Source organism: Anabrus simplex, chromosome 2, assembly GCF_040414725.1.
Source record: "Anabrus simplex isolate iqAnaSimp1 chromosome 2, ASM4041472v1, whole genome shotgun sequence".
Taxonomy (NCBI): domain Eukaryota; kingdom Metazoa; phylum Arthropoda; class Insecta; order Orthoptera; family Tettigoniidae; genus Anabrus; species Anabrus simplex.
Window position 1 is genome coordinate 1,201,355,263 of NC_090266.1, and position 26,719 is coordinate 1,201,381,981.

The 26,719-nt window shown below is 39.8% G+C and overlaps 1 protein-coding gene across 5 annotated transcripts in view; it reads left to right on the forward strand.

Moving 5' to 3' along the window:
• LOC136864796 (CUE domain-containing protein 1) overlaps window positions 1-26,719 on the forward strand; it is a 304,781-nt gene that overhangs the window by 142,245 nt on the left and 135,817 nt on the right. For all 5 annotated transcript variants that reach the window (XM_067142199.2, XM_067142195.2, XM_067142197.2 and 2 more), the window contains exon 4: window positions 21,250-21,394. In XM_067142199.2, coding sequence (XP_066998300.1) covers window positions 21,250-21,394 — 145 coding nt within the window. The remainder of the gene's footprint in view (window positions 1-21,249; window positions 21,395-26,719) is intronic.

The window sequence follows — 26,719 nt, forward strand, 5'->3', positions numbered from 1 at the left end:
AAATTTGCATTATCATCACATTTCTTAAATCACCCACGTTTTCTTTAGTGCTTGACAATGCATTATGGCATTCCAAATGGGGTAACTTGGAACACAACCAGCCACACACATATGCATTTTCCTGAATTACATCAAAACCCACAGACAACACCTACAACAACACAGCGGCAATGAAGGTTAACTGCTGCACTAATACAATAAAATAAGCTTATTCCATTTTAAGCCAGTTAAAATATGGATCGCGCAGGTCAGAAGTTTAGGAAGTAGGCCTTCTATAAACATATCTTTGTAACTGGAAGAATATATGTGCAAACACAGTATTTACTTACATTTTCTTGTCACGAGGGAAACGGAGGAAAGACCGCGAATCCTTCTGCACTTCGTAGTTATTGCAACCAAATGCAGCACATATCTTTCCACTCATATTGACAGGAGATATAAAGGAATGACACACGCTACTATTTACTTATGTCAACTTAATGCAAACGCATAAATAACCCCAAAAACTTCACAAACAAATACACGTGCTCTTATGACTCTCAGGTCACTCCGCTAGATAGAGATCTAATCGCTGTCCCTCGATATCTCGCAGAGTGTCGCGTATTGTCTCTACTGTATTTGCCTAGGGTTCTCCTACAGTACTCTGAGATGGATGGGAGCCTGTTAACACGAACGTCAACAACGTGTCGTCAATCAAGGTACTTTGTTTTCGTGTCAATGTGTGAAAACAGGTGTCCCAGAAGGGTCAACCCTAGCTCCCTCGCTATTTCCTGTCTATATCAACGACTTAGCTAAACAGCTGACACATTGTAAATGTCAGATTTATGCTGACGATGTACAGTTGTACATCCATGCAAAACCAACAGACGTTTCGAAAGCAATCGAGCAAATCAACATGGCCGAAAAAATCCCAAAACATAGCAGCTGCTCACCCAAGACTTATTTCCAGTAATTACCGCATGTTCATCCCTGACGTACGACTCCAAAACCAAGCTTTACCCTTTTGCAAGAACGTAAAAAATCTCGAAGTACCGGTAATCATTGACCAGCACTTCTCGTGGACGAATCAGACAATATCTGTGAGTAGACGAGTTTTCACGATGCTGCACATATTAAACAATTTCAAATTTATTTTCCCGTTCAATTTAAAGAAGAAACTAGTTGAAACCCTCGTTCTTGCAATATTAGATTATTGTGACGTACCGGTAGTTTACAAAGACGCGAAAACCGAGCTTCGAGATATACTACAACGTGGGGCCGATGACCTTCGATGTTAGGCCCCTTTAAACGACAAGCATAATCATTATCATCATCATCAAATTACAACGTGCACAGAGTGCCTATGTAAGATTTATATGTAATCTGAAATGTTCAGACCGGGCGAGTTGGCTGTGAGCTTGCATCCGGGAGATAGCGGGTTCGAATCCCACTATCGGCAGCTCTGAAGATGGTTTTCCATGGTTTCCCATTTTCACACCAGGCAAATGCTGGGCTGTGCCTTAATTAAGGCTATGGCTGCTTCCTTTCCACTCCCAGGCTTTTCCTATCCCATTGTTGCCATAAGACCTATCTGTGTTGGTGCGATGTAAAGCAGCTAGCAAAAAAAAAAAAAAAAAAAGAAATTTTTAGATCATGTTATCCAATCTTACGTCGACCTCGGATGGCTACGCCTTGAAGACAGGCACAAGCTTCATACCCTGACTTCATTGCACCAAATCCTTACCTAGGACCTAGGAATGGTTTTTATTCCCCTCCCCAAAGGGGATGGGTGGGCCAGCTAGAAGGTGACGCCTTCTCTCTGGCCAATCCTTAACTTACAGTCCCCATCTTACCTGTATGAACGATTTCATAGCCTTTCTGAACACTATGATAAAAATACCAGAGCACTGAGCTCGACATTGCTCGCTATTCCTAGGCATAAATCCTCAAACTACAACAATTACTTCACTGTTGTGGCCAGCCATGAATGGAACTTCCTTCCGCAGGAGGTCAGAGGGATATCAAGCCACGGAAGAATTAAAAGTATGTGTTCAAAATATCTGTATGAAACGAGCCCATAGTACAACAGATTTCTTTTTCTTCTTCTCATCCTGGCCTTTCTTGTTCTTCTGTCATTCATCATTAGTGTTGGAGAGTACTCAGCTGTGGTTCCTTGCATAGTTAACCTTATCCCGATCCCCATTTTGTAATGTTTTTCGCCGCCAATGAAAACACGAATACTGTAACATTCATTAGTGTGATATATTTCTGGAGTTGGACAAATTAATTGTAAATATTAGTAGGTTTGTATGTATTATTATTATTATTATTATTATTATTATTATTATTATTATTATTATTATTATTATTGCAATTCATTGTATGTTAAATTTTTTGCAGGTATTATATTATTATACTTGGGAAATGAAATGTTAATTTATATTGTGTTTTACAATATATATTTTATGTACAGTAGGATAGCACAGTAGCATAGTAATTTGTTTCTCTTTTTTAAAATTCAGAATTCAAATATTTTTATTTTATGTTACTTATGTATTACACTGGTTAAGTGTAAGACAGGGACATGTGTCCCTAACTTTGCCAGTTAAAATAAACCATATCTATCTATCTATCTATCTATCTATCTATCTATCTATCTATCTATCTATCTATCTATCTATCTATCAGTGGTAGCGTGTGGATAAAACGTCTGGGGGTTCACTGCTGTGGAAAATAACGTGTTGAGATTATTATTGTTACATGATGTTTACATAGAAGTAAAATAGTGACATTGCTTGATTAGAAACATGACTTTGCTTTGCAGAGACACGGCTACAGCTTGAAGAAGTTACCAAAACAATGAAGAATGAAAGACACAGAATATGAGGAGCAGTTACTTTAAGCTGATCCAATTTCCCCTCATTTTGAAGACGTTGCTTACGTTCTTCAAGAACGTGTTAGGCAGACTACTGTTATTTGTGTGTTGACGTATTTTGCTGTTTACTTTTCATCAAACACGTATTACCAATGAAAAGTTTCGTTTAGTTGTATAAACTTAGGCTACTTACGCCTATTGATGCTATACAAACCGTAGTTAGCAAAATATTCTTGCTCATTGCGGTTAATTACATCAGAATGGCAAAATCGCCAAATTAAATTCCCTTCAAAATCTACCACATACGGCAAATTTTAACCGCGTGCTCTGACAATGCTTCGGCTAATTTCGAAACTGCTTGGTGTAACTCGTGTCTATCGCTGGTCCAGTTGCCAGCGATTCCTGGGCTATGTTTTCCTTGCTTCTCATAACCCCTCGCCTTGAGTACCCTCCTTACGTCTCATGCCCCCGTGCGTTCAGTCCTGAAATTGAACCTCTTCGCTGGTTCCGGAGAGCAACCGAGTGTTGATGTCAAAAATACCGCTACACGCGCTGATATACAGAGCAAATTTAAGGAATAGGCTCTGATAAATCATTTTGCCGAGACTTATCTATTTCTAGGGGGTTCACTGAACCACTGAACATATAGAATGCGCCACCACTGCTATCTATCTATCTGTCTATCTATCTGCACTATGTGATCAAAAGTATCCGGACACCTGGCTGAACAAGACGTACAAGTTCGTGGCGCCCTCCATCAGTAATGCTGGAATTCAATGTGGTGTTGGCCCACCCTTAGTCTTGATGACAGCTTCCACTCTCGCAGGCATATGTTCAATCAGGTGCTGGAAGGTTACTTGGGGAATGGCAGCCCATTCTTCACGGAGCGCTGCACTGAAGAGAGGTAGCGATGTCGCTCGGTGAGGCCTGGCACGAAGTCAGCGTTCCAAAACATCGCAAAGGTGTTCAGTAGGATTCAGGTCGGGACTCTGTACAGGCCAGTCCATTACAGGGATGTTATTGTCGTGTAACCACTCCACCACAGACCGTGCATTATGGACAGGTACTCGTTCATGTTGAAAGATGCAATCGCCATCCCCTAAGTGCTCTTGAACAGTGGGAAGCAAGAAGGTGCTTAAAACATCAATGTAGGCCTGTGCTGTAATAGTGCCACGCAAAACAACAAGGGGTGCAAGACCCCTCCATGAAAAGCACAACCACACCATAACACCACCGCCTCCGAATTTTACTGTTAGCACTACACACGCTGGCAGATGACGTTCACCTGGCATTCGCCATACCCACACCCTGCCATCGGATCGCCACATTGTGTACCGTGATTCGTCATTCCACACGTTTTCCCACTGTTCAATCGTCCTATGTTTACGCTCCTTACACCAAGCGAGGTGTCATTTGGCATTGACCTGCGTGATGTGTGGCTTATAGGCAGCTGCTCGACCATGAAATCCAAGTTTTCTCACCTCTGGCCGGACTGTCATAGTACTTGGAGTGGATCCTGATGCAGTTTGGAATTCCTGTGTGATGGTCTGGATAGATGCCTGCCTATTACACTTGACGGCCATCTTCAACTGTCGGCGGTGTCTGTCAGTCAACAGACGAGGTTGGCCTATACACTTTCATGCTGTACGTGTCCCTTCACATTTCCACTTCACTATCACATGAGAAACAGTGTATAGTAATAGCCACATAAGGCAATACCCCAGAAAGTAAATATCGCCGCCCGATTCTCTCCTTTTCTCTTTTTTGTAATGGCTGATCACTGCTGCCAACCTGCCTGGTTACATATTAAAATCACCAGACACATCCATAACAAACTAACCTCAATGTAAGCACGGATAATGAATGTTTCCCTACCCTAGTAAATGATAAAAGTTAAGATGAAATAAATCAAGATATTCATAATTAAGTCGGTTTCCATGCTCAATGAGGAATTAAGGAAATAAGGAAATAAACACACGTTCTCACTCAAATTAATGTTGCATATTTCTGTCTTTATTTTGATATACAGTAGGGGTACTGTAACCATATTCTTGAAAAGAGGGGCGTGTTAAACGATGCAATTTATTTAATAAGTCTTTGCAGTGTGATTTTCGAAAGTTCCAGACATCCAATGACTTCCCTTTCTTTTGCGCGAACATTTCCTTCCCTCTTCAAAAGCAGTAACCAGTAAGGAGAGATATTATTGGGCATATTTTCAGCCTGCAGGCTGGTTATATCTTCAAGCTTATCAGGAAACATATAGGAATACTAATGTGCCAAGCTCTGTGAACGGAAATTAGGTCAGCTTTCAAGTTCACTGCGGATTTGAAAATAATAATGTTATAAGTTCTACTGCCAAAATTTCGTCCCGCAAGAGTTATTTCATGTACCGGTAGATCTACACATGAGACTGGTGTATACGAGCACTTTCAAATACCGCCGGACTTGAACCCACCATATAGGAACACTAATGTGCCAAGCTACGTGAACGGAAATTAGGTCAGCTTTCAAGCTCACTGCAGAATTGAATATTAGTTCTACTATCTACTTCTATCGTTTTCATGTACGCCGAGGTGCCAGAATTTTGTCCGCAAGAGTTATTTTATGTACTGGTAGATCTAGACACGAGACTGGCATATTTGTGCACTTTCAGATACCGCCGGACTCGAACCCACCAACTTGAGCTAGTCATACATTCGCTCCTTCACTCACTTAAATTAATTTTAAACATTTCCCGCCTTTATTCTGATTTACACATTACTAAAACTGTATTATTAAAGGGACGGGGAGGTGAAAGGGAGAAAGAATCTAGATTGTATAATACATTGCAATTTCTATAAGTTCAAGGACTTCTGCTTAGGACATATCTGTCCTTCCTCTTAGTAATAATGCTGATAGCTTTACATCCCGCTGAGTACTTTTACGGTTTTCAGAGGCGCCAAGGTGGCAGAATTATGTCCTGTAGGAGTTCTTTTACGTGCCAGTAAATCTATGGACATGAGACTGATGTATTTGAGTACCTTCAAATACCACCGGACCGAGCCAGGATCGAACCTGCCAAGTTGAGGACAGAAGGCCAGTGCCTCAGCCGTCTGAGCCACACAGCCCGGTGTCCTTCCTTTTGCTTGGATGTTGTCTTCTTTCTTCAATAAGCAGTAGGGGATGGAGGCATTCTAAACATATTTTCAACTTGCAACTTGGTATATCTCAAGCTTACAACATTAGGGAAACCCAGGAAAGGTACAGGAGTGCTAATGAGTCAAATAATATAACCAGATTTTTACATATATATTGGCTTAAATCACATGAAAACAGGTTGTAAGGCAAGAATGGGATAGGAAAGAGGGCTGAGACTTAAAATGGAAATAAGCGGTTGTTGCCTTAATAAAAGTACAGCCACAGCATTAGCCTGAAATGAAAATTAGGGAACCACACAAAAAAAACCCACAACAAGTAGGCCTAGCCTATGCAGTGGCCTCCATGGTATGCACTAGCCAGCATCTTGGTAGGTGTGCTACGTACCAACTGATGAGCCCAACCTAGCACACGGGGGCAAAAAGCTGGCAACCAGGAATGAGTTAGCTGAAAAATGTATAATGTCCAATAACAGACCATTTAAATTGGCATTATAACTTCAGACCTGCCAACTGTGGGGCTTGAATCCACCATCTCCCTGAAAGCAAGCTCACAGCAATGTCATCGAACTGCACAGCCAGTTCACTCAGTTTCTTATGACGCGTAATAGGCCTACCACATGGGCTTGCTCTCTCCCAAATTACACAGTTTCAACTTCTACCACAAGGCGACTCACTTACCTGTATATGGATCTTCAGTTCTTCATTTATACATATATGTAAGAACATTATGTATCTTAGTAAAAGATACTTCCCTAGTCTGTAGTTTGATTGGTGTAGTTATAACAAATCTGATGATGATGATGATGCTTGTTGTTTGAAGGGGCCTAACATCTAGGTCAACAGCCCTTAATGGTACAAAATGAGACAATTTAAAAGTTCAAAATAATCCACTGACCAGAATAAAAAAAAACAGCATGTTGATTAAGAATGAATGGATAGATATGAATTTTTTAAAAATCAGTGGATCCAGTTCAGAAACTATCATAAACAATAGTATTACTGACCAAGGCACTGCTTCTAAAGCACAATCCTGAATCGAGGATGCGTGTTGTCTAAAGGAGTCCAAAATTCAGGTCAACAGCCCCTCATAATGGTACTTACTGCTAGTTAAGTAGAACCATGGTATTTGTCATGATGCAGTACTGATCAGAAATAGTGTAGACTCACGGTGTTCAACACATTATGGTACTACTCACAAGTATTCTACTTTGTACAGGTAACGCAGACCTATGGTGTTTCTCACATAATGGCGCCACTCATAGGCAACGCAAACCCATGGTGTTCCTCACCTAAGTGTACTAATCACGGGCGCCGGTATTCCCACGGTGTTACCCCCACGGTGCCGCTGATATAGTGGTACTAATCACAGGCGATGCCCAGACATGTGGTGTTTCTCACAATAGTACTAATCACGGGTACTGGGAAACCCATACTCTCACCTTATGTTGCTACTAATCACAAACCTATTGTGTACCTAACATAGTGGTACTAGGAAACTTAAAACGGTCCACCTTTTCAATACAAAATTGTTATAGTTTATTACAACATATATTTACATTTGGAACTAGTTTCGACGCTGTTTGGCGTCATCTTCAGCCAAAATGTGGGAAATGGGCTAGCATGTAGACATTTATATTACACAAGGCGTTATATTAAACAATACACATCTTGCAAGGAGATAAAAACAGGGACAAATATAGAAACAAATGAATCGTTGAGAAAGCAAAAGTTATACATATTAAAAATAACCTTAACCACACATCTTGTAGTGCGAAAATATTCGCCTTGAATGATTCCTGAATACAAAACGCACGCGCACACATTTCTGAAGAGCCAGCAGGTTTCACTTTACTTTTTCCTGCCTGCTGGCTCTTCAGAAATGTGTGCGCGTGCATTTTGTACTCAGGAATCATTCAAGGCGAATATTTTCGCACTACAAGATGTGTGGTGAAGGTTATTTTTAATATGTATAACTTTTGCTTTCTCAACAATTCATTTGTTTCTATATTTGTCCCTGTTTTTATCTCCTTGCAAGATGTGTATTGTTTAATATAACGCCTTGTGTAATATAAATGTCTACATGCTAGCCTATTTCCCACATTTTGGCTGAAGATGATGCCAAACAGCGTCGAAACTAGTTCCAAATGTAAATATATGTTGTAATAAACTATAACAATTTTGTATTGAAAAGGTGGACCGTTTTAAGTTTCCTATCTTCCATTCTCAGTTCAATACGGACAAAAATGAAATTCTTAGATTTAAATAGTGGTACTACTCGCAGGTAAAGGCAACCCAGGCTATTCCCCACGTGATGGTACTAATCGCAAGTAGTTTCATGGTTCTAATACAATCATCCCTTCGTCACCCCTTTTAGGCACCTCTTACAACTGGCAGGGGATACCGTGGGTGTATTTGTCTGCGTCCCTCATCGATGGGGGGTGTATAACAAATCTATTTGGGAAGAAATACTTTTATACTTTATCTACATCATAAAGAAGTAATGTTGTCATAGCAGTATCAATATGCAATGAAATAAGCATAATTTACTATATTTAACGTTAGTTTATTTACATTTTAAGGGATATGTAGTAATAACAACAACAAAAGTATGCAATAAAAAATAAATATACAGTAATTTACACATCATGAGCCATTCCATGGTCACTGAATTACAAAGCAGAGGGTATGAATAAACAAATAGTAATAAACACGAGTACTAGTATTTAAAAAGCAAAGTCATCTCCGTCCTCCCGACGGTATCACCACCTTGACAAAGGATGTTTTGGAGGCTTGCACGTTCATATGATCCTTAGAGCTACGCCAGTGGGAGCATATGCTCCCGGACAGGTGTAAGGTGATGAGCCAGGCTAAGAGAGATACCCTGGTCCTCCAGGTTGGGGGTTGGTGCGTGGAGCTAACAACTTCACCACCACAAAACTACATATTGTTCAGAAACCAAATAGAGATAACTGGACGGTCCTAAACTTACGGTGACTAAAGTGTGCTAAATGGCAACGATATGGATATATTGGAACATGGAATGTGAGAAGTATCTTTTAGGCTGGGGCTAATAGAAAATTGGAGGAGGAATTACTTAAATATAACATAGATATGGCAGCATTACAGGAGATAAGATGGAAGACAATCGAGGTGGCAGATCTACAGCACTACATTTTGTTCAATAGTGGGGAGGAAGAAAATAGAATAGGAACAGGGTTTATGGTCAAGAAATCGATCAGTCATAATATGACTGAATATGAAGCAATAAGCCTCAGACTATGCCGGTTAAGATTGAAAAGGAGATTTGCCAACAAATCACTAATTAGTGTCTATGCCCCAACAGAGGATGCCAAAGGGGAAGAGAAAGAACAGTTCTATGAAAAAACGGAGCAAGCATATGACAAGTTGCCCAAGTGTGTTGTTAAGTTGTCCTAGGGAATTACAATGCCAAAGTAGGCAAAGAGGAAGAAAACCACCCAGTGGCAGGATATCACAGTAAACACCAAGAATCCAATGAGAATGGATGGCAAGGAGCTGGTGATTAAGAGCACATGTTTTCCCCATAAGGAGATCCATAAAGAGGCATGGATATTGTAACTTTTTGATGACTACCAAAGAAATACAAATAAATAAATAAAAAAAATATGTAAATAAATAAAATTACTCAAAAACGTAATAAAATTAATAAACATGATTAACCGAAATGTCCGTAGTGTGGGCGCCAGAGTTCACCAGAATGGATCCCTCGAATTTTGATAGAGCATGATAAACTTTATATCCCAGGGCGTGTACATAATGCTGCGTACTGGTACATCTGCTGTAGGCCTTACCTAACCTCCTGAAAACGACTAAATAGGTAGGAACTGCACCTAGGTTCATCAATAACTCCACTGATTCTAAAATAGCTAACTATATTCTTAACAAAATCCGTGCATGAGCACCTCATCAACACACAACATTATACATATAATACACACATAAAATATTGCTGGAAGACTCCATATTTACAACAACAACAATAATGAAAACCGTGGGAAAACGAAAGCGAGAACTAAGCTACCATTTGTAGATAGTCCGATGAACAATGTACATGTATGAAGATAAATACCCTTCACTGTCTCTATATCAATTCGACTTACCGATTCTCATAATCGGCAGTTATCACATCACACAGATACTGTACCTTGTAATACTCTGTTCACATATTTTAACACTTGTTGTAAAGATATATACACACGTCTGTCGATCCTCAACATAAACTCTGGAAAGTCTGAGATAGCTCTCACCAACATATAAGGCCAGACCTCCACAAGTACTAACAACACTTAATGCGTACGCCCTCCACAATTTGTTGATCAGCCACTTTCCACGAACATAACCAGACTACGCTCCACGAACGTTTGAAGTCCAGTCCATTGCAGCCGTGTCACTCGAGTACAGTCTATCAGCACCACTTCCTTCCCGTACAGTGTGTCAGTTGTCGTTCCTTCATACAGTGTTACTGCTTGTAGTTGTAGTAGTTACATTACAATGTCACTGGTTGCCGCCGTATGATCAACCTTTATAGACATCAACATCCCCGTCCTCTCAGATGATACGTCTGGATTGGTGCTTGCCAGCCAATCATGAGTGAACCTCATGCCCTGAACGTCTCCTTGCTCCCAAGAGATAAACAAACTCTGGGGTTTATTACATGAGTCAGCGAACTTCCCTAATACAACAAGCTCATCTCATCAGGCTGGGATATATACATGTCTCATGGAATTTCCTGACACAAGTACATCACAGCACGATGAATCCTCTCGGCCGTTATTCTTGGCTTTCGAGACCGGATACAAATGAAATACTGATAACAATAATGATAATACTAATAATAAGTCGAATACTGACAATAATATCTCTAACTTCTACATATAATTCGGGGGTGTGATATATATGTCCTCTCACAATATCACCGGATGGTCTGACAAAGAACCAGATAGACCATGTGCTGATAGATGCACGACATGCCTCCAATATTATGGATGTGAGAAGCATGCGTGGTGCAGACAGTGATTCAGATCACATACTAGTGAGGATCAAGTTCCAAGAAAGACAGGCAATTAAACCCAGGGACAGAGCTGAGCAGAGCAAGGTCTATAATGTAGAGCTGTTAAGGGATGAGGAGGAGGAAGAGTATAGAGACCAGATGGAAAGAAAACTACAGATGGGCAGAAACGGGAATGTGGACACCAATTAAAATGTGAGAAGAAACCAAGCTAGCAATAAATACAACAGCGCAGGAAGTACTTGGAGAGAGAAGGAAACAGAATAGAAAATAAATTGTATGACGAAGAAGTGGGTAAGGTTCCTAGAAGAGAGAAATCTGGACCGACAAAGAATGCTACAGAGACCCACTCGAAATTATATGGCAGTTTTGAAACAGAAACTGTGATTAGCAAAGACATTGATAATGAACAAGAAAATAATAGAAGGGAGAGATTGGATGAAGTGCAAAAAATTTTGAAAACAAACAAGGTAGAAAATTCTTCCATGGGGTTGAACAAGTAAAGAAGGGATATCAACCTAGAGTGAATATGCTTAAGGATGAGACTGATAGACTGATTGTTGGGAAGGAACGAATTCTGGAAAGATGGGCAAAACATTTTGAAACATTACTTTCTGTCAGACTAATAAATGAACAAAAAGAAGGATCAGGTAGTATGGAAACTTCAGAGAGAAATGAGTGTGAGGGGGAAGAGAGGAACGATGAGAATGGAGATGAGGATGAAGATGATGTGGGTTCACCATCGGTTGAAGAAATAAGTGAAATTGTAAAACAATTGAAGTACAGTACAGCCCCAGGGAATGACCTCATAACTGCAGAAATGGTAAAACTGGAGAAGTGTTGGTGAGGAGAATACACAAGATTATGAAAAAGGTGTAGGAAACAGGTAAAATGCCAGAGGACTCAACACTAGCAAATATATGTATGCCCTATACATAAGAAGGGGTCACGCATGCAATGCAAGAATTATCGAGGTATATCCTTACTGAGTATAGTGTACGAAATCCTCTCTACAGCCATAACAAAGAGAGCTAGTAGTAGAGCAGAAAGAATTATAGGGGAGTACCAAGCTGGTTTCAGACCTGGAAGATCGACGACGGAAGATATTTTCACCACGAGAATGACTCTGGAAAAGACATACAAATACAACGTTCGACTAGGACATCTTTTTATATATTTTAAACAAGCCTAGACAAAGTAAAGAGATCGACATTATTGGAAACAATGAAGTATTTTAAATTCCCACAGAAGTTAATAAAATTGCTTAAGATGACCCTGGAGAACAACAGAAGTCAGGTAAAAGTACAGGGAAGTCTGTCAAGATCTTTCAGAACCTATGAATGCTTAATGCAAGGAGATCCCTAATCACCAGTGTTATTTAATATAGTACTGGAGAAAGTTGCAAGATCAATAACTACTAATCCAGGTGGTAATATTTACAGTAGACTGATTCAGGTTTTGGCTTATGCAGATGGTGTGGTGATAACTGACAGGAGTAACGAAGCACTTACAACTGTCTTAAGGGAGCTGAAAGATGCGGCTGGATCTTTGGGTTTAGAGATAAGTGAGGCTAAATCTAAATAGCCTATATGGTAACGAAGAGAAGTGGAAGGAACACCAAAAATCTCCAAGTGGATGATTACACCTTTGAAGCAGTATATCTAGGCTCAGTAATAACATCAGGAAATAAAGTTGAGACAGATATTGTAAATCGTATTAAGGCTGCCAACAGATCCTACAGAGCACTGTACCCTCTTCTGAGACATAAAATTTTTAAAACTGTCTCTCTACAAAACAATAATTAAACCAGTACTTTTGTATGGGAGTGAGGCATGGATATTGACTGAGGCCACAGAGAGAAGATTAAATGTGTGGGAAAGTAAAGTAGTGAGGAAGATATTTGGATTGGTGAAGGAGGGAGATTTATGGAGAATCAGAACAAATTAAAAATAAGATTATTGTATAAGGAGCTGGACTTGGTGACCTCAGTCAAAATGAGAATAAACTGGATGGCTGGGGCATGTGCAACGGATGGAGGAGGGAAGACTTCCATGGAAGGCAATGACAGGGCACCCAGGGGGCAGAAGGAGAGGTTGGTTCCGGATGAGATGGCTGGAGGATGTGGAGACTGATCTGAGGACCGTTGGAGTCAGGAGGTGGCGTAGGCATGCTGAAGATTAGGACGACTGGAGAGCTGTGGTCAAGGAGGCCAAGGTCTTCAAAGGACCGTAGAGCCATGGAGTAAGTAAAGTCATCTCCGTACAAGCCATGAAGGCCATTGGAAGGGTGAAAGGTAAAGGCTTCCACTATCCATAATTTTGGCACTTGGTGGGGTAGAGTGATTAGCTCTATATTCAGATTGAGCACTGGAACTTGCTCACTGACTTGAAGCTTGCTGACCCCAAGTTCTTCCAGCCAGGTGACACTGAGTTATTAATAGGCGCAGAACATTTATTTTCATTATTGAAACTTGGTTGCAGAACTAAACCACCAGATTATCCTATTCTTACGGACACTGAACTAGGATGGATTATTGCTGGACACTACCACCAGAGGGAAGAAAAATGTCTTACTCTAATCGCATGTTTCTTGAAGTCACAGGACATGTTAGACACCCAGCTACAGCAGTTCTGGGAAATAGAAGAGCTTACATCCCCAGTCGTGACAAGAGATTCTTTTTTTGCAAGTTGCTTTACGTCGCACCGACACAGATAGCTCTTATGGCGACGATGGGACAGGAAAGGGCTAGAAGTGGGAAGGAGGCGGCCGTGGCCTTCTTTAAGGTACAGCCCCAGCATTTGCCTGGTGTGAAAATGGGAAACCATGGAAAACCATCTTCAGGGCTGCCGACGGTGGGGCTCGAACCCACTATCTTCCGAATACTGGATACTGGCCGCACTTAAGCGACTGCAGTTATCGAGCTCGGTACATGACAAGAGAAGAGAGAGCCACAGAAAGGCACTTTACAGAGAATACCACTAGGGATTCTACAGGTAGATGTTTTGTTTGCTTACCCCTCAAGCAGAAACCTGAGGTTCTGGGAAACTCCTTCAATCATGCCATGTCAAGACTAACTCAACTAGAACTGTGTTTCAGTAGGCAGCCCTCACTTAAGCACGAGTACTAACTTTCTTCATGAGTAAGAGGCCATGGGGCAAATGGTTAAGGTCAGGGAATGAAGGTGGAAGCTGTTATCTACCCCCATCATCCAGTTTTTAAGCTTAGTAGCTCACCTACAAAAATGAGGGTTGTATTTGTTACATCTGCTAAAATATCTAACAATATTTCATTGAATGATATAGTAATGGTTGGAACGACAATACAAGAGGATCTTTACTCTGTTATTCTAAGTTTTAGAATGCATACCTTTGCCTTCACTGCAGATATTGCTTGAAATGTATCGGCAAGTCATGGTTCATGCAGATGATAGGAACATTCAGTGGATTATCTGGAAGGAATCAGATTAAATTTATACCTTTCAGAATAGCATTAAATCATGATAAACACACATGGTACATCTTTCTTTCACCATGTAGTTAGGTGGCACACAGGCTGACCAGGCTGATGCTAGAATAACGATGATACTCCGTCATTTTTAATGTCTTTATGAAACCAAGCCCAACATTCAGCTTGAAAAACTTTGAAGAAATGTTCCCCCTCGAAATTAGTCCAATCTGATAGGAACCACAGCCTTCAGAAAAAGTGCTGAACATATTTTTTATGACTTGTTTTCAGGTAATTGATTGATAATTGTATTGTATTTTAACAAACACTAACCTATACTTCATGTGTTACTACATACAATATTAAGATTTTTCAAGTATAGTCCATTAACGACAGATCTCAATTTAACACCACAGTGTATTTTTATACATGTAAAATGTGTTATGGATGCTGTATATTTTTATAATGGTGTTTTTTTGACTAGACTCTATTGGTGTAGAGGAGGTGACTAATACTAAAGAAGTATTAAAATTTACATATGATAACAATGACATTTACAGTAAGATACAAAAGTTGAAAACTAGAAAAGCAGCTGGAATTGATAAGGTTTTGGGAGATATACTAAAGACAAGAGGTTGGGGTATAGTACCATATCTGAAGTACTTATTAGAACATTGTTTGCATGAAGGAGCTATACCAAATGAATGGAGAGTTGTTATAGTAGCCCCTGTGTATAAAGGTAAAGCTGAAAATTACAGGCCAGTAAGTTTGACATGTGTTGCATGTAAGCTTTGGGAAGGCATTCTTTCTGATTATATTAGACATGTTTGCAAAATCAGTAACTGGTTCGATAGAAGGCACTTCGGGTTTAGGAAAGATTATTCCACTGAAGCTCAACTTGTAGGATTCCAGCAAGATATAGCAGATATCTTGGATTCAGGAGGTCAAATGGACTGTATTGCGACTGACCTGCCTAAAGCATTTGATAGGGTGGATCATGGGAGACTACTGGCAAAATTGAGTGCAATTGGACTATAGATAGGGAATCTGCCACCTGGGCGACTGCCCTAAATGCAGATTCGATTCGAGAAGAGCACTGAGGTTGGTAAGGAACGAGTTAGTTACGCGGTATTGACTGTGAAGTTGTAAATTTATCTATCGGGCAATCCAAGCACCACCATTCTAGATGCACCGAGCTCGATAGCTGCAGTTGCTTAAGTGCAGTCAGTATCCACTATTTGCTAGATAGTGGGTTCGAACCCCAATGTCGGCAGCCCTGAAAGTGGCTTTCCGTGGTTTCCCATTTTCAGACCAGGAAAATGCTGGGGCTGTACCTTAATTAAGGCACAGCCACTTCCTTCCCACTCCTAGCCTCTTCCTGCCCCATCGTCACCATAAGACCTATCTGTGTCGGTGCGAGTAACTTGTACAAAAAAACTAGACGCATGCATAATAACATGATAAATTTTGATCCGAGCACATAGACAGGACCAGATACCTAGTATATTCAGTGTCTCTCAAAGTTTAAATATATCGTGTTCTCTTTTCCTACAATTTTCAAATGTAACGCTGTTATATCTGAAAGGACAGGGCAATTAGAAATGTATTATTTCCCAGCAGAGTTGGAAAACCCTTAATCTCATGGAATAGCTCTTACAACGGTACAGCTAACTTCTCAGCCTTCTTCTTCTTCTTCCTCCTCTTATTCATAGCATGGCCTTCATTGTGCAGAATCTCATCAACAATATACCTGGTTAAAAAAAAAGAGAAATATTGTTATGCATACATGAAAGTAAACAACATTAGCCTACCTAAAGTTATGCTTAGATGCTACTGTACCTCTTTAAGTGACTCTGATTTATATGACACATCTTTTGTAGCTCATCTTTTGTAGCTCATCTTTTGTTGAGTTTTGTGGTGGAGCCACCCCAATCCTGCCTCTCCATGACTATAAATTAAAGGGAAAATAAAAATAAAATTCTGTAACAACATTATAAATATAATTCAGTAGTAGAAAATATTCAATCTATTATAATTACCACTAATTGATCCTTCCTCCATTTCATTGTCGGTTGATGCTCCACAAGCTTACAGTGATATGCTACATTATCCATAACAATACACAGGATCCTATATTTCTTAATCCTATGATTAATTTTGTTTCCACCCACATCTGAGATTTCTCACTGTTCAGAGCACCATGATAATCTTGACTTCCTTTCAAATTTGTGGCAAATATCAAATCAGCACCTGTAAGAATTTTGAGTTTTAGCATGAAGTTATTTCTTCTTTTCCCTAAAAATATGAAACTACCTTCTACAAGAATATTAACAGACAAAAATGGTTACTTTTGTTGAATGATTGAAAAAGATGTCTGATTTTAAGTGAAAGCAATTACATTGCAACAGTCACCTGATGATGAAGTTAATGAATTGCTACTTTCACTACTCTATGCTAAAATTTATCATGTATTAGTATATCTAGTATATTGATAGTGGTTTAACATCAATATAATATATCTAGACTAGAAGTCCATGATCACTTGTATTAATGATATTACTATAAACACTAATGTTTAATACTTTAGAAGACCGGGCGAGTTGGCCGTGCGCGTAGAGGCGTGCGGCTGTGAGCTTGCATCCGGGAGATAGTAGGTTCGAATCCCACTATCGGCAGCCCTGAAAATGGTTTTCCGTGGTTTCCCATTTTCACACCAGGCAAATGCTGGGGCTGTACCTTAATTAAGGCCATGGCCGCTTCCTTCCAACTCCTAGGCCTTTCCTATCCCATCGTCGCCATAAGACCTATCTGTGTCGGTGCGACGTAAAGCCCCTAGCAAAAAAAAAAAAAAAAACTTTAGAAGAAATGTAACTGCTACGAATACCAAACCTATATCAAGCACTAAGAAATAGGAAGCTTAGAACGTGTGCAATAGTCAGTTATACACCGATTTAGGTGGAGATTGTCAATACAGAATGAATCTAATAAATAGGCCTATAGTACAAGTAATTTGCTGATACCAATATCCAGTAATATTACATGAACATACACTGGAGAAGTTATAAATGAAGTGCATCTCTAAAGTTAATTGTTGGCCTAATGTGAATAACTACAGGTCTTTTTCATAACCAACAGACCCCTTAACAGTGGTGAAGTCAAATTCAAGAACCACTGATAGAACGCAGTGAAACAACAGACAGGGAATCTGCCACTGCCCTAAATGCAGATTGAAGCTGTAAGTTAAAATGCCACTTCCTACATTATGCCAGTCGATTTGAATTAATCAATCATCACTGATCTGCATTTAGGACAGTCGCCCAGGTGGAAGATATTACCTAGTAAACAGATTAGAAATCTGAAATGAAACCACATTGTAATAATACACATGAGCAAATATATTACATACACATATGCCATAAGTCAATAAGAATACATGAAGGCTGGGTCTGTAAACCGTATCGACGTTGAGACAAGACATGTTTAGGTTAGGTTAGGTTCATAACGAAATATTTTCCATTTAAACTGATTCTCGCTGTCAGAAACTTACCATAGAAACAAAATTAAAATTTAAATGAACACATACCCCCAATTAATTGTGAAACTCTTGTCATAAGGTCCATATCACTACGATTGATAACTCGTCGTCTTCCTTTTTCAATACCTCGTAGCAATCTCTGAATTGATTTTTGTAAAGGACATAACGTTGCTTTCCTTTTCGGAGGAGTTCTTGCAGATTTTTCTTCGTTCTCAGACATCCCAATCGAATTCTGTTCGTATAAGAATGGGACGAAATAGGAAGGTAATTAATAAAATGATGTGATCATCATTTCACACAAACTATCTTATTAAATGCATTATCCGAACGTGCCACAATTCTACTTACCTGGTATTAGCCAAATAGATTTACAATCCCACAGAAAAAGAAAATATGCTTTAAATATTCTCGCAAATGTATTACTAGTGACTTTAACAGCAATGCGGTGGTAACACGCAATTCACGCTAGAACAGTGATTGAATGTTGCCAACGTGCCAGACTAACGGTAAATGTAAGATGTCGTATCGGCAAAGTAGGGTCCCTAAACTGTATGGTTACCGACACTGAAAAGGACCTGCAAAATACCCAACAGCAAGAAAAGTAACTATAAATCAATACCTTGAAAAATGAAATGTCGTATGGCTTTTAGTGCCGGGATATTCCAGGACGGGTTCGGCTCGCCAGGTGCAGGTCTTTCTATTTGACACCCGTAGGTGACCTGCACGTTGTGATGAGGATGAAATGATGATGAAGACAACACATACACCCAGCCCCCGTGCCATTGGAATTAACCAATTAAGGTTAAAATCCCCGACTCAGCCGGGAATCGAACCCGGGACCCTCTGAACCAAAGGCCAGTACGCTGACCGTTCAGCCAACGAGTCGGACAATCAATACCTTAATATTACAGGGGAGAAAGGGTAAGGTTGCACCCTTAGGGTAGTCCTTACACGGAGAAGACTATACCTAGGGATGTTTAGGAGTGTGGAAATCTCACGTGCAGACTTCTGACACAAGTGACACCCAATCACCTGACCACGTTCGAAGTCTGTGAGTTCCGCGGAGCGCACCATTCTGCTCTCTCACGATGTCAAATGACTACTGAGGTCGCTGCTATGGAGTACCTGGCAGTAGGTGGCAGCACAATGCACCTAAGATGAAAAATGCATGTTTTTGGGGGTGTCCGGATACTTTTGATCGCATAGTGTATCTATCTATCTAATGCAGTCTTTACGTCTCATTTCGATAATTCGTTTCACTCTTATGCCCCGCAAAATTATAGAAGATATATTTATTTTAAATTTTATTAAATTTTATTTTAATGTGAGAGAAAGTCTCACGTGCAACCACTCACAGGTTAATCAAAGACTTGGCTGAGTTTTAATCCATGTTGCGTAATAATGAAGTTTGACTGACCTGGGAGGAAGTTACATCCGTTAGACTCCATAGTTCAGTGCTGAGCTAACCTTTATGTGCTGCATAAACAATGGCCTGGTCACTTCACACGTATATCTCAAGTTATCCGAACCATCACTTATGTTCCTTCTTAATAGCAGCGTTGCATTTCACTTAACAGTTTTCTTAATCACAGGTATACCGAGCTCAATAGCTGCAGTCGCTTAAGTGCGGCCAGTATCCAGTATTCGGAAGATAGTGGGTTCGAGCCCCACTGTCGGCAGTCCTGAAGATGGTTTTCCGTGGTTTCCCATTTTCACACCAGGCAAATGCTGGGGCTGTACCTTAAATAAGGCCACGGCCGCTTCCTTCCCACTTCTAGCCCGTTCCTGTTCCATCGTCGCCATAAGACCTAACTGTGCCGGTGCGACGTAAGGCAACTTGCAAAAAAAAAAAAATAATAATAAAATTTTTTTTACAGCTATTACATATATCCGTCTCTGGAGGACCAAAATGTTGGGTTATTCGATGCTTAAATGTGAACATGTCACGTGGTTGTTGTAAAGCTAAGAGTCTGATTCACATCATGGAATATATACATAGTTTTGAGGGTAGAAATAATTCACAACACTTATTATGCTAACATCTGTAATGCCTTCAAACATGAATATGTAAAACTGGATACATTCAATAAACTTAAACTTGAAGCCATGCTGAACGGCTGTACTCAGCCATCTTGTCCCTTGAGCACTCATCTTAACACTCGTACTAACCTTAACAAAGAGTTCAGAGCTGAAAGAGAGGGCGAACAAAGATGGAATAAACACTGTACAGAATCTGTACAGTCCATAACCATTATGAATAACAGTGGTGACAACACACTTTTGCATTGTAGTCCAGTTTCATTCCAAAATTACTCTGTCCTCCCCACATGTGTTTGGATACTGCTGCAACATTTTTTGTATGTTGCTTGCACTGTTGTATTACTTTCTGTACATTTGGTCTGGGTTAACTATCGTAAGCTTTTTCTAAATCAAGGGATTTCATAACTATATCTCTTCCATATTCCCAATATTTTTCCATTAACTGCCACATACTGAAGATGGGTCTAGTGTTGATCTACTGTTTCGAAAGCCATATTGTTCTTGTTGCATTTATCCTCCTACCTTTCTTCTCATTCTCTTTTTTAGTACCCTTTCAAATATTTTTGCTGCCAGAGATATGAGTGTGATTCCTCCATATCTTCTTTTCCAACAGCAGCATTAACCAGAATTAAAATCAGGCTGAAGAAACCTAATCATAATTGTCATCTCATCCAATCTGAAAAATCTGTGGTGTCAGACATCTCTCTCTGCTAGATCATAAGGTGAAATTTGAGGAAAACTTTGTTCTGGCTACAACCCTTCTGTATCATTCCTGTCTCTACCAGGAAGCTATGGATTTAATGAGCATGACAGCTGTTCAACAGGAAAGAAGGGGACCTACAGGTCAGCAGAGTTTGGAGACTGTTACTCATGGCCAGGCGACAGAAGTTTGAACATTCTGGGTCATACTGCTAAAGGAAAGCCATTGGTGGCATCACCACCTAGCCTTCTGATACTTGAAAAGTACTGGCGCACACCAGCCAGTGTCATTTTGTCTCGGCAAGGGCTACCGCATTGTAACTGAATGTTTGACACGTTCAGAATGTCCCAATAAACAGTTCAGTTTGTCGAATGACATTGGCTGTGAAAACCTGCAGCTGTATAATCATATTTTCCTTTCATATTCTTCTAGCCTAATGCTGAAAATATTTGAATGAATAAATGAAATGATTTTACTTATTTCCTGTTACAGAAGTCCACCACCTTCTCCCCAAATGACAACTACTGAATTGCCTTTGAGAACAGTGAGAGGTTGGGCACCCCCATTGCTTGGCCCTTTACCGGATGATTTTCTGCGACTTGCTCCGACTCCTTGGGTTGGATCTCATAAAAAGCAGGTTAGTCATTTATCATCACCTCAAATCTAATTTTGCTTTTCATATTAGCAACCAATGATCTAGTTTAATAACATTTAGATATAGATTTTGATATGATGTGCTTCAGGGAATTACTTTTCTATCTCTAGTAACATGCTATGAAGGAGATACAAATTTCATTAGCAGATGCTACAAATGAAAATGTGATGGTTTCCTCTTTTCTTCCTCATTCTTTTAATTGGATCAGGAGGTTGTGATATTTTTGTACTCTTTATGAAAAAAATTTCACCTGAAAGAACTGGTAGATTGAATTTCAGTTTTATAATACAAACATTTAGTTTTCATTATTATATTAGTTTATTGAAATGTAATGTCTACTGAGTGGAGTGGCCGTACGTGTTCATGCATTGCGGCTATGGAGCCAACCTCTGCATCTGGCAGGCGAGTTGGTTCGAACCCCACCGTCGGCTGTCCTGAGAATGATTTCCTGTGGGTTTGCCATTTTCACTTCTGGACAAATGCCGGAACAGTTGTTATTCATAGGCCACGGCCAATTCCTTCCACCTCCTTACCCAGTTTCATTCATAATCATTGATTTCATCTTCATTAGCTCCTCAACTGAGGTTGGCAACAGGAAGGGCATCTGGCCATTAAAAAAAAAAAGCTACAATTTCATCTCGCCTCATTCCTGACCCTGTATCAGGAAAATGGGACTAATGAGTAGACACACACATATGTATATACAGTAGAGTCTCGTTAATCCAAATTGGGACCGGAGTCTGTTCGGATTACAAAATTTTCGGATTAACCGGAAAATATTTTCTAATAATAATGTTATTGTCTTTACGTCCCACTAACTACTCTTACGGTTTCCGGAGACGCCTAGGTGCCGGGATTTTCTCCCGCAGGTGTTCTTTTACGTGCCAGTAAATCTACTTACACGAGGCTGACGTATTTGAGCGCCTTCAAATACCACCAGACTGAGCCAGGATCGAACCTGCCAAGTTGGGGACAGAAGGCCAGCCCCTCAACCGTCTGAGGAAAATAGTTTCTATAATACAGTACAGTACATACTGTAATTTGAAAAGCCCATTATTCAACAGTTACATTAATAAAAAACTGTGTAACATTACAGTAGGGTAGTTAAGAACCCGTAGAGGAGAAAACGACTAAAACTAGGTTAAAACTTGTCTCCTAAAACTGTTAAAATACGGTAACGAGTTACACTAGTCTCATATTCAGTTGCCACGGCCGCCTAGAACTTGCCGTACGCTACGTCGAGCAACACTCCGCTACTACGCCCATTGATGTGATATTTATGAGATTCTGATTTAACACTGCACCTTCGAGTAGGTTCCAATCACCACGGCAAAAGAAACTAATGGACTTTGTAACGATGAACTCCCAGTGATTGGTGGTTTATAATGTGTAATTATGTTTACATTAAGTTATTCTAGTAAAATATGACTAAAAATACAAGTAAATCTTCATTCTATAATATGGTCTTTCATTTCAATAAGGACAACTTAAAAAAAAAAAAAAAGAAAGAAAATTTCAGTTCGGATTAACCAGACTTTCGGATTAACGGGACTCTAGTGTGTATATATATACATACATCGAAATGTAATGTCTGTTCAGTGGTAGCCTAGCCTTTTTATAAACCTAATAATTATCTTTAGAGAATCTGTAGAGAATTATAACTGTAGCATAGTGAAGTTTTGGAGGTAGCTGTTGGAATGATGGTTAATTCTGAATTATGATGACCAACTATATAGCACCCACCTCCCATGCTCAAAGTTGAGTGGTGCAGTCCATTCTTATTTCAAGATAGTGAGTTCTGTGGCATTAGAGGGTGTTTATATGCAACAACTTTGTGTCAGTTTTGAGCGTGTTCATGATTTCCTGCTGGACGAAAATTGCAGTGTCCCGTCTCTTTTATCACCTTTAACAATTGAAACATAACTAGTGGGTGTATTTCTTGAAATTCTTAAGATGGTCTTGATGGTGATGTTTTGTGATCATTGGAATGTTTGGAAGGAGTGCTTTTCTTTCCCATGTTGCTTCGTGTTTCTCCTTGAGTTGTGGAGGCATCCCAACAGCCTTCGTGATCTGAGTTTTACTGTATTCATTTGCTTGTAAGGCCGAGAAGAGATGCTCCACCTAACTACATTATTCCAGGAACACTGTGGGCACACAAGAGTCTGACATCAGGAACTCTGAACATTTTGTAAATCTGTTAGAAGGGATAAATGTTAACAACACTGGTATGATGACCTAGTTTCATATTGTGTCTTCCTTTACCAATGTGCTGCTTGAAGCTACAATTTCTCATCCAGCTAGCATTTTCTTGCTCAAAATCATGGCACTTTTCAGCTACCGGTATTGCTTATGGGCTAGAAACTTCCAGTAGGAAGGCAGATGTTATGAATAAACTGATTATTTGGGCTTGGGGAGCCCAGTAAGTCTATTTGTGGTCAATTTCTTCATGGAGAAGTTTGAGATGTCCACATTGGAAATGACATTACAGAAGCTAACTAGATAGTTCTGCTATGTTGGAGACACATTTATGTTGTGGCCACATGGAAGGAAAGGCTGATTGAGTTTTCCACCATCTGAACAGTATCCACCAAAAAGTCTGGTTCACAATGTAGGGGGAAGTGGGAAGGGAACTCCCATTCCTGAGCATGCTTGTAAGGAGGCCCTCTGCCCCATTCTAGACCGTACAGTGTAGCAGAAACCATCACACTCCTACGAATAAAAGAAACCTTCACTTTAAACAGAGACAGGCATTATGAGGATCTTGTTTGAGGGAGCCAAGAGGTTAGGTTAAGTAGATCATTATCAGTGTCAAGTGAAGCATCTTTTCTTGGCTTTACAAACTAATGGATACAGTAAAAATGAAATCATGCATGCTGTCTATTCTCCATACTCAGGAGAAGCAGGAAGAGAGGCAGGAAGTAAGTGTATTTCTTCCATACTGCCCAGCGATTGCAGATTCAGCTGACTTCAGAGCATCACAACATCAACCACAGGGAACATACCCAGCAGTTACACTTAGCTAAAGCCCCTCAGGACCATCTCTCCAGCACAGGCATTTACAGTACAGCACTGTATTCCCTGTTCATGTGAGAAGATTTATATCGTTATTACTAAGCACAGCATTAATACCAGGCTGACAAAAGTGTCTCATTTTTGTTGTTTCCAACCTGAAAAATCTGCAGTGGTGGAGCACTACTCCTCTCTTCTTGATCACGAAATACGTTTTGAGGAAACCATGGTTCTGGCTATGACTGACTTTGTTAGAGAGGGGTGAATGCAGTCAGAATGAAATGGCAAATAGAAACAGGTGTACCAATGATTGGTGGACAAAATGCCACCGCAGATCGAAGATCATACTGCTGTTTGTCCTCTCAATGGTACAGAGTGTTGGCCATCTACAAAAGATCCAGATCATTGGCTAAGAGTTATGGAGACAAAGATGCTCAGATGGTCAACCAGTGTTTCCAGGTTGAATCGTAATTCCAGCATAGACATACAGTACATAAAAACTACAGAGTCCACCAGAAAAATGTATACACTCCTTGTCAGAGTGTATCGGGATATTGACATTGTCAATTGTTTTGAAGTACCAGTATGTTGTAGTATGATCTCTTGCCCAACAAATGTTGGTACTTGCATCATGATAATAGGAAAACAAAATGGTTGAGGCACGCTTGATGTTCGAGCAGCGAAAATACATTCTGAAGTGATCTATCAGGTTTGATAATGCCATTGAAGTGCAACGTCGGTGGAGGAGGGAGTGTGAAACAGAATCTCCAACACGCCTAATTATTAAATGCAGTACTGATAAGTTTGAGATGCACGGAATGATTTGTGATATTCACAAAGGAAGATCGGCAAGAACGCCTACAGCTACTAGTCCTGCTTCGTCCTCTCTCATGTTGGAAAGGATTGCTACTTCTCTACAGAAGTCTGCTATGCAATGTGCATGGGAAGTGCAGATTAACAGTACAAGTGTATGGTGAATTTTGAAAGCCGCTGAGTGGAAAGTTTATATCCCACGATTACTGTATGCGCTTAAAGATGACGATCCTTATCTTCAAATGCAATTTTGTGAATGGTATCTGATAAGGGGATTTATCTTGGAACGTAGAGGTGAGGAAGTGCGTGGGGTGAATGGAGAAGATCACCTAGGGCCATTTTCATCAACGTGGGTTAAACTTTAACCCCGAGTTATACAGTTTTAACTCTGAATTTGACTGTTCATTCCGTTTCATCAAGAAGGGTTAATTTTAACTCTAGGTTAAGGCTGGAGTTAAGTTAACCCCTCCTTTCACCTGGATTGAAAGCAAAATGGCCATTGTAAATCGTGCGTTTGATGCAGGGTTGCTTTATTTAGATTTGTTAAATGGTGTTCCTAACAGAAATAGACCTATAATAAGAAGGAACGATTTTCAAAATCTATCTGAGGAACAATTTCTGAAGAGATGTAAACAGTAAAAAAGCTGTTGTCAATAAAATTACCAATGAAATTCGTGGGAGGTTAGAATACACAATTGACTGAGACAGGCCTTTCTCTCCTATATTAACCCTTTTGCTCCCAGCATCCAGCATCGGCGGTATGTGCAAAAAAATCCCAACCTCCGGGAAGAAATGCTCTACTCATATCAACCGCTTAAACAAACTTTAGTGTAGTATTCATTGTCGAAAGAAGGGAGCGAAATCTAGAAGGCAATGACCTTGTGCGCCAGCTGACTACATTGTTGGAGGGAGGTGAACAGTGTTGTTTGTAGTTCTGCAATTCTGTAGTTCTGAAATTTTGTGGTTTTGTTCATTTTTAAATGTTCTTTTAAGTGATATGGATGGTTGGAGGCCAGCTTTTTATTTTATTTTGAAGAAATGTGAAACAAATAAAAAACTTTCTGATTTGGTCAGTAGATTTTGGAAAATTATATATAATTTTTGCATGACTATTTACTTTTTGCATTTAGTATCTTTTAGAGTATGTATTTACAAAGAAAACATTAAAAAATTATACAATTTGGACAATAAATAAGTGAAATATGCATATTTTAGTAAAACACTACAATAAAGCAAGAAAAGGGCCTGGGATTTCTTGCACATACCCTGCCAAAGTGTCTGGGAGCAAAAGGGTTAAAGGTATAGATTGCATTAAGGTTTTTCACCACAGGGTCATTTCATATAATGGTCGGAGAAAAGTAGGGTTATTTTTCTGTCTCTTGTCAAGTAATCGGTAATTCTAATCTCAAAATTAGTTATGTAGTTGCAAGATGGGCTGTAACGTGGGCAATGTTATTAAATTTCCCTGATATTTTTTCCCATGTG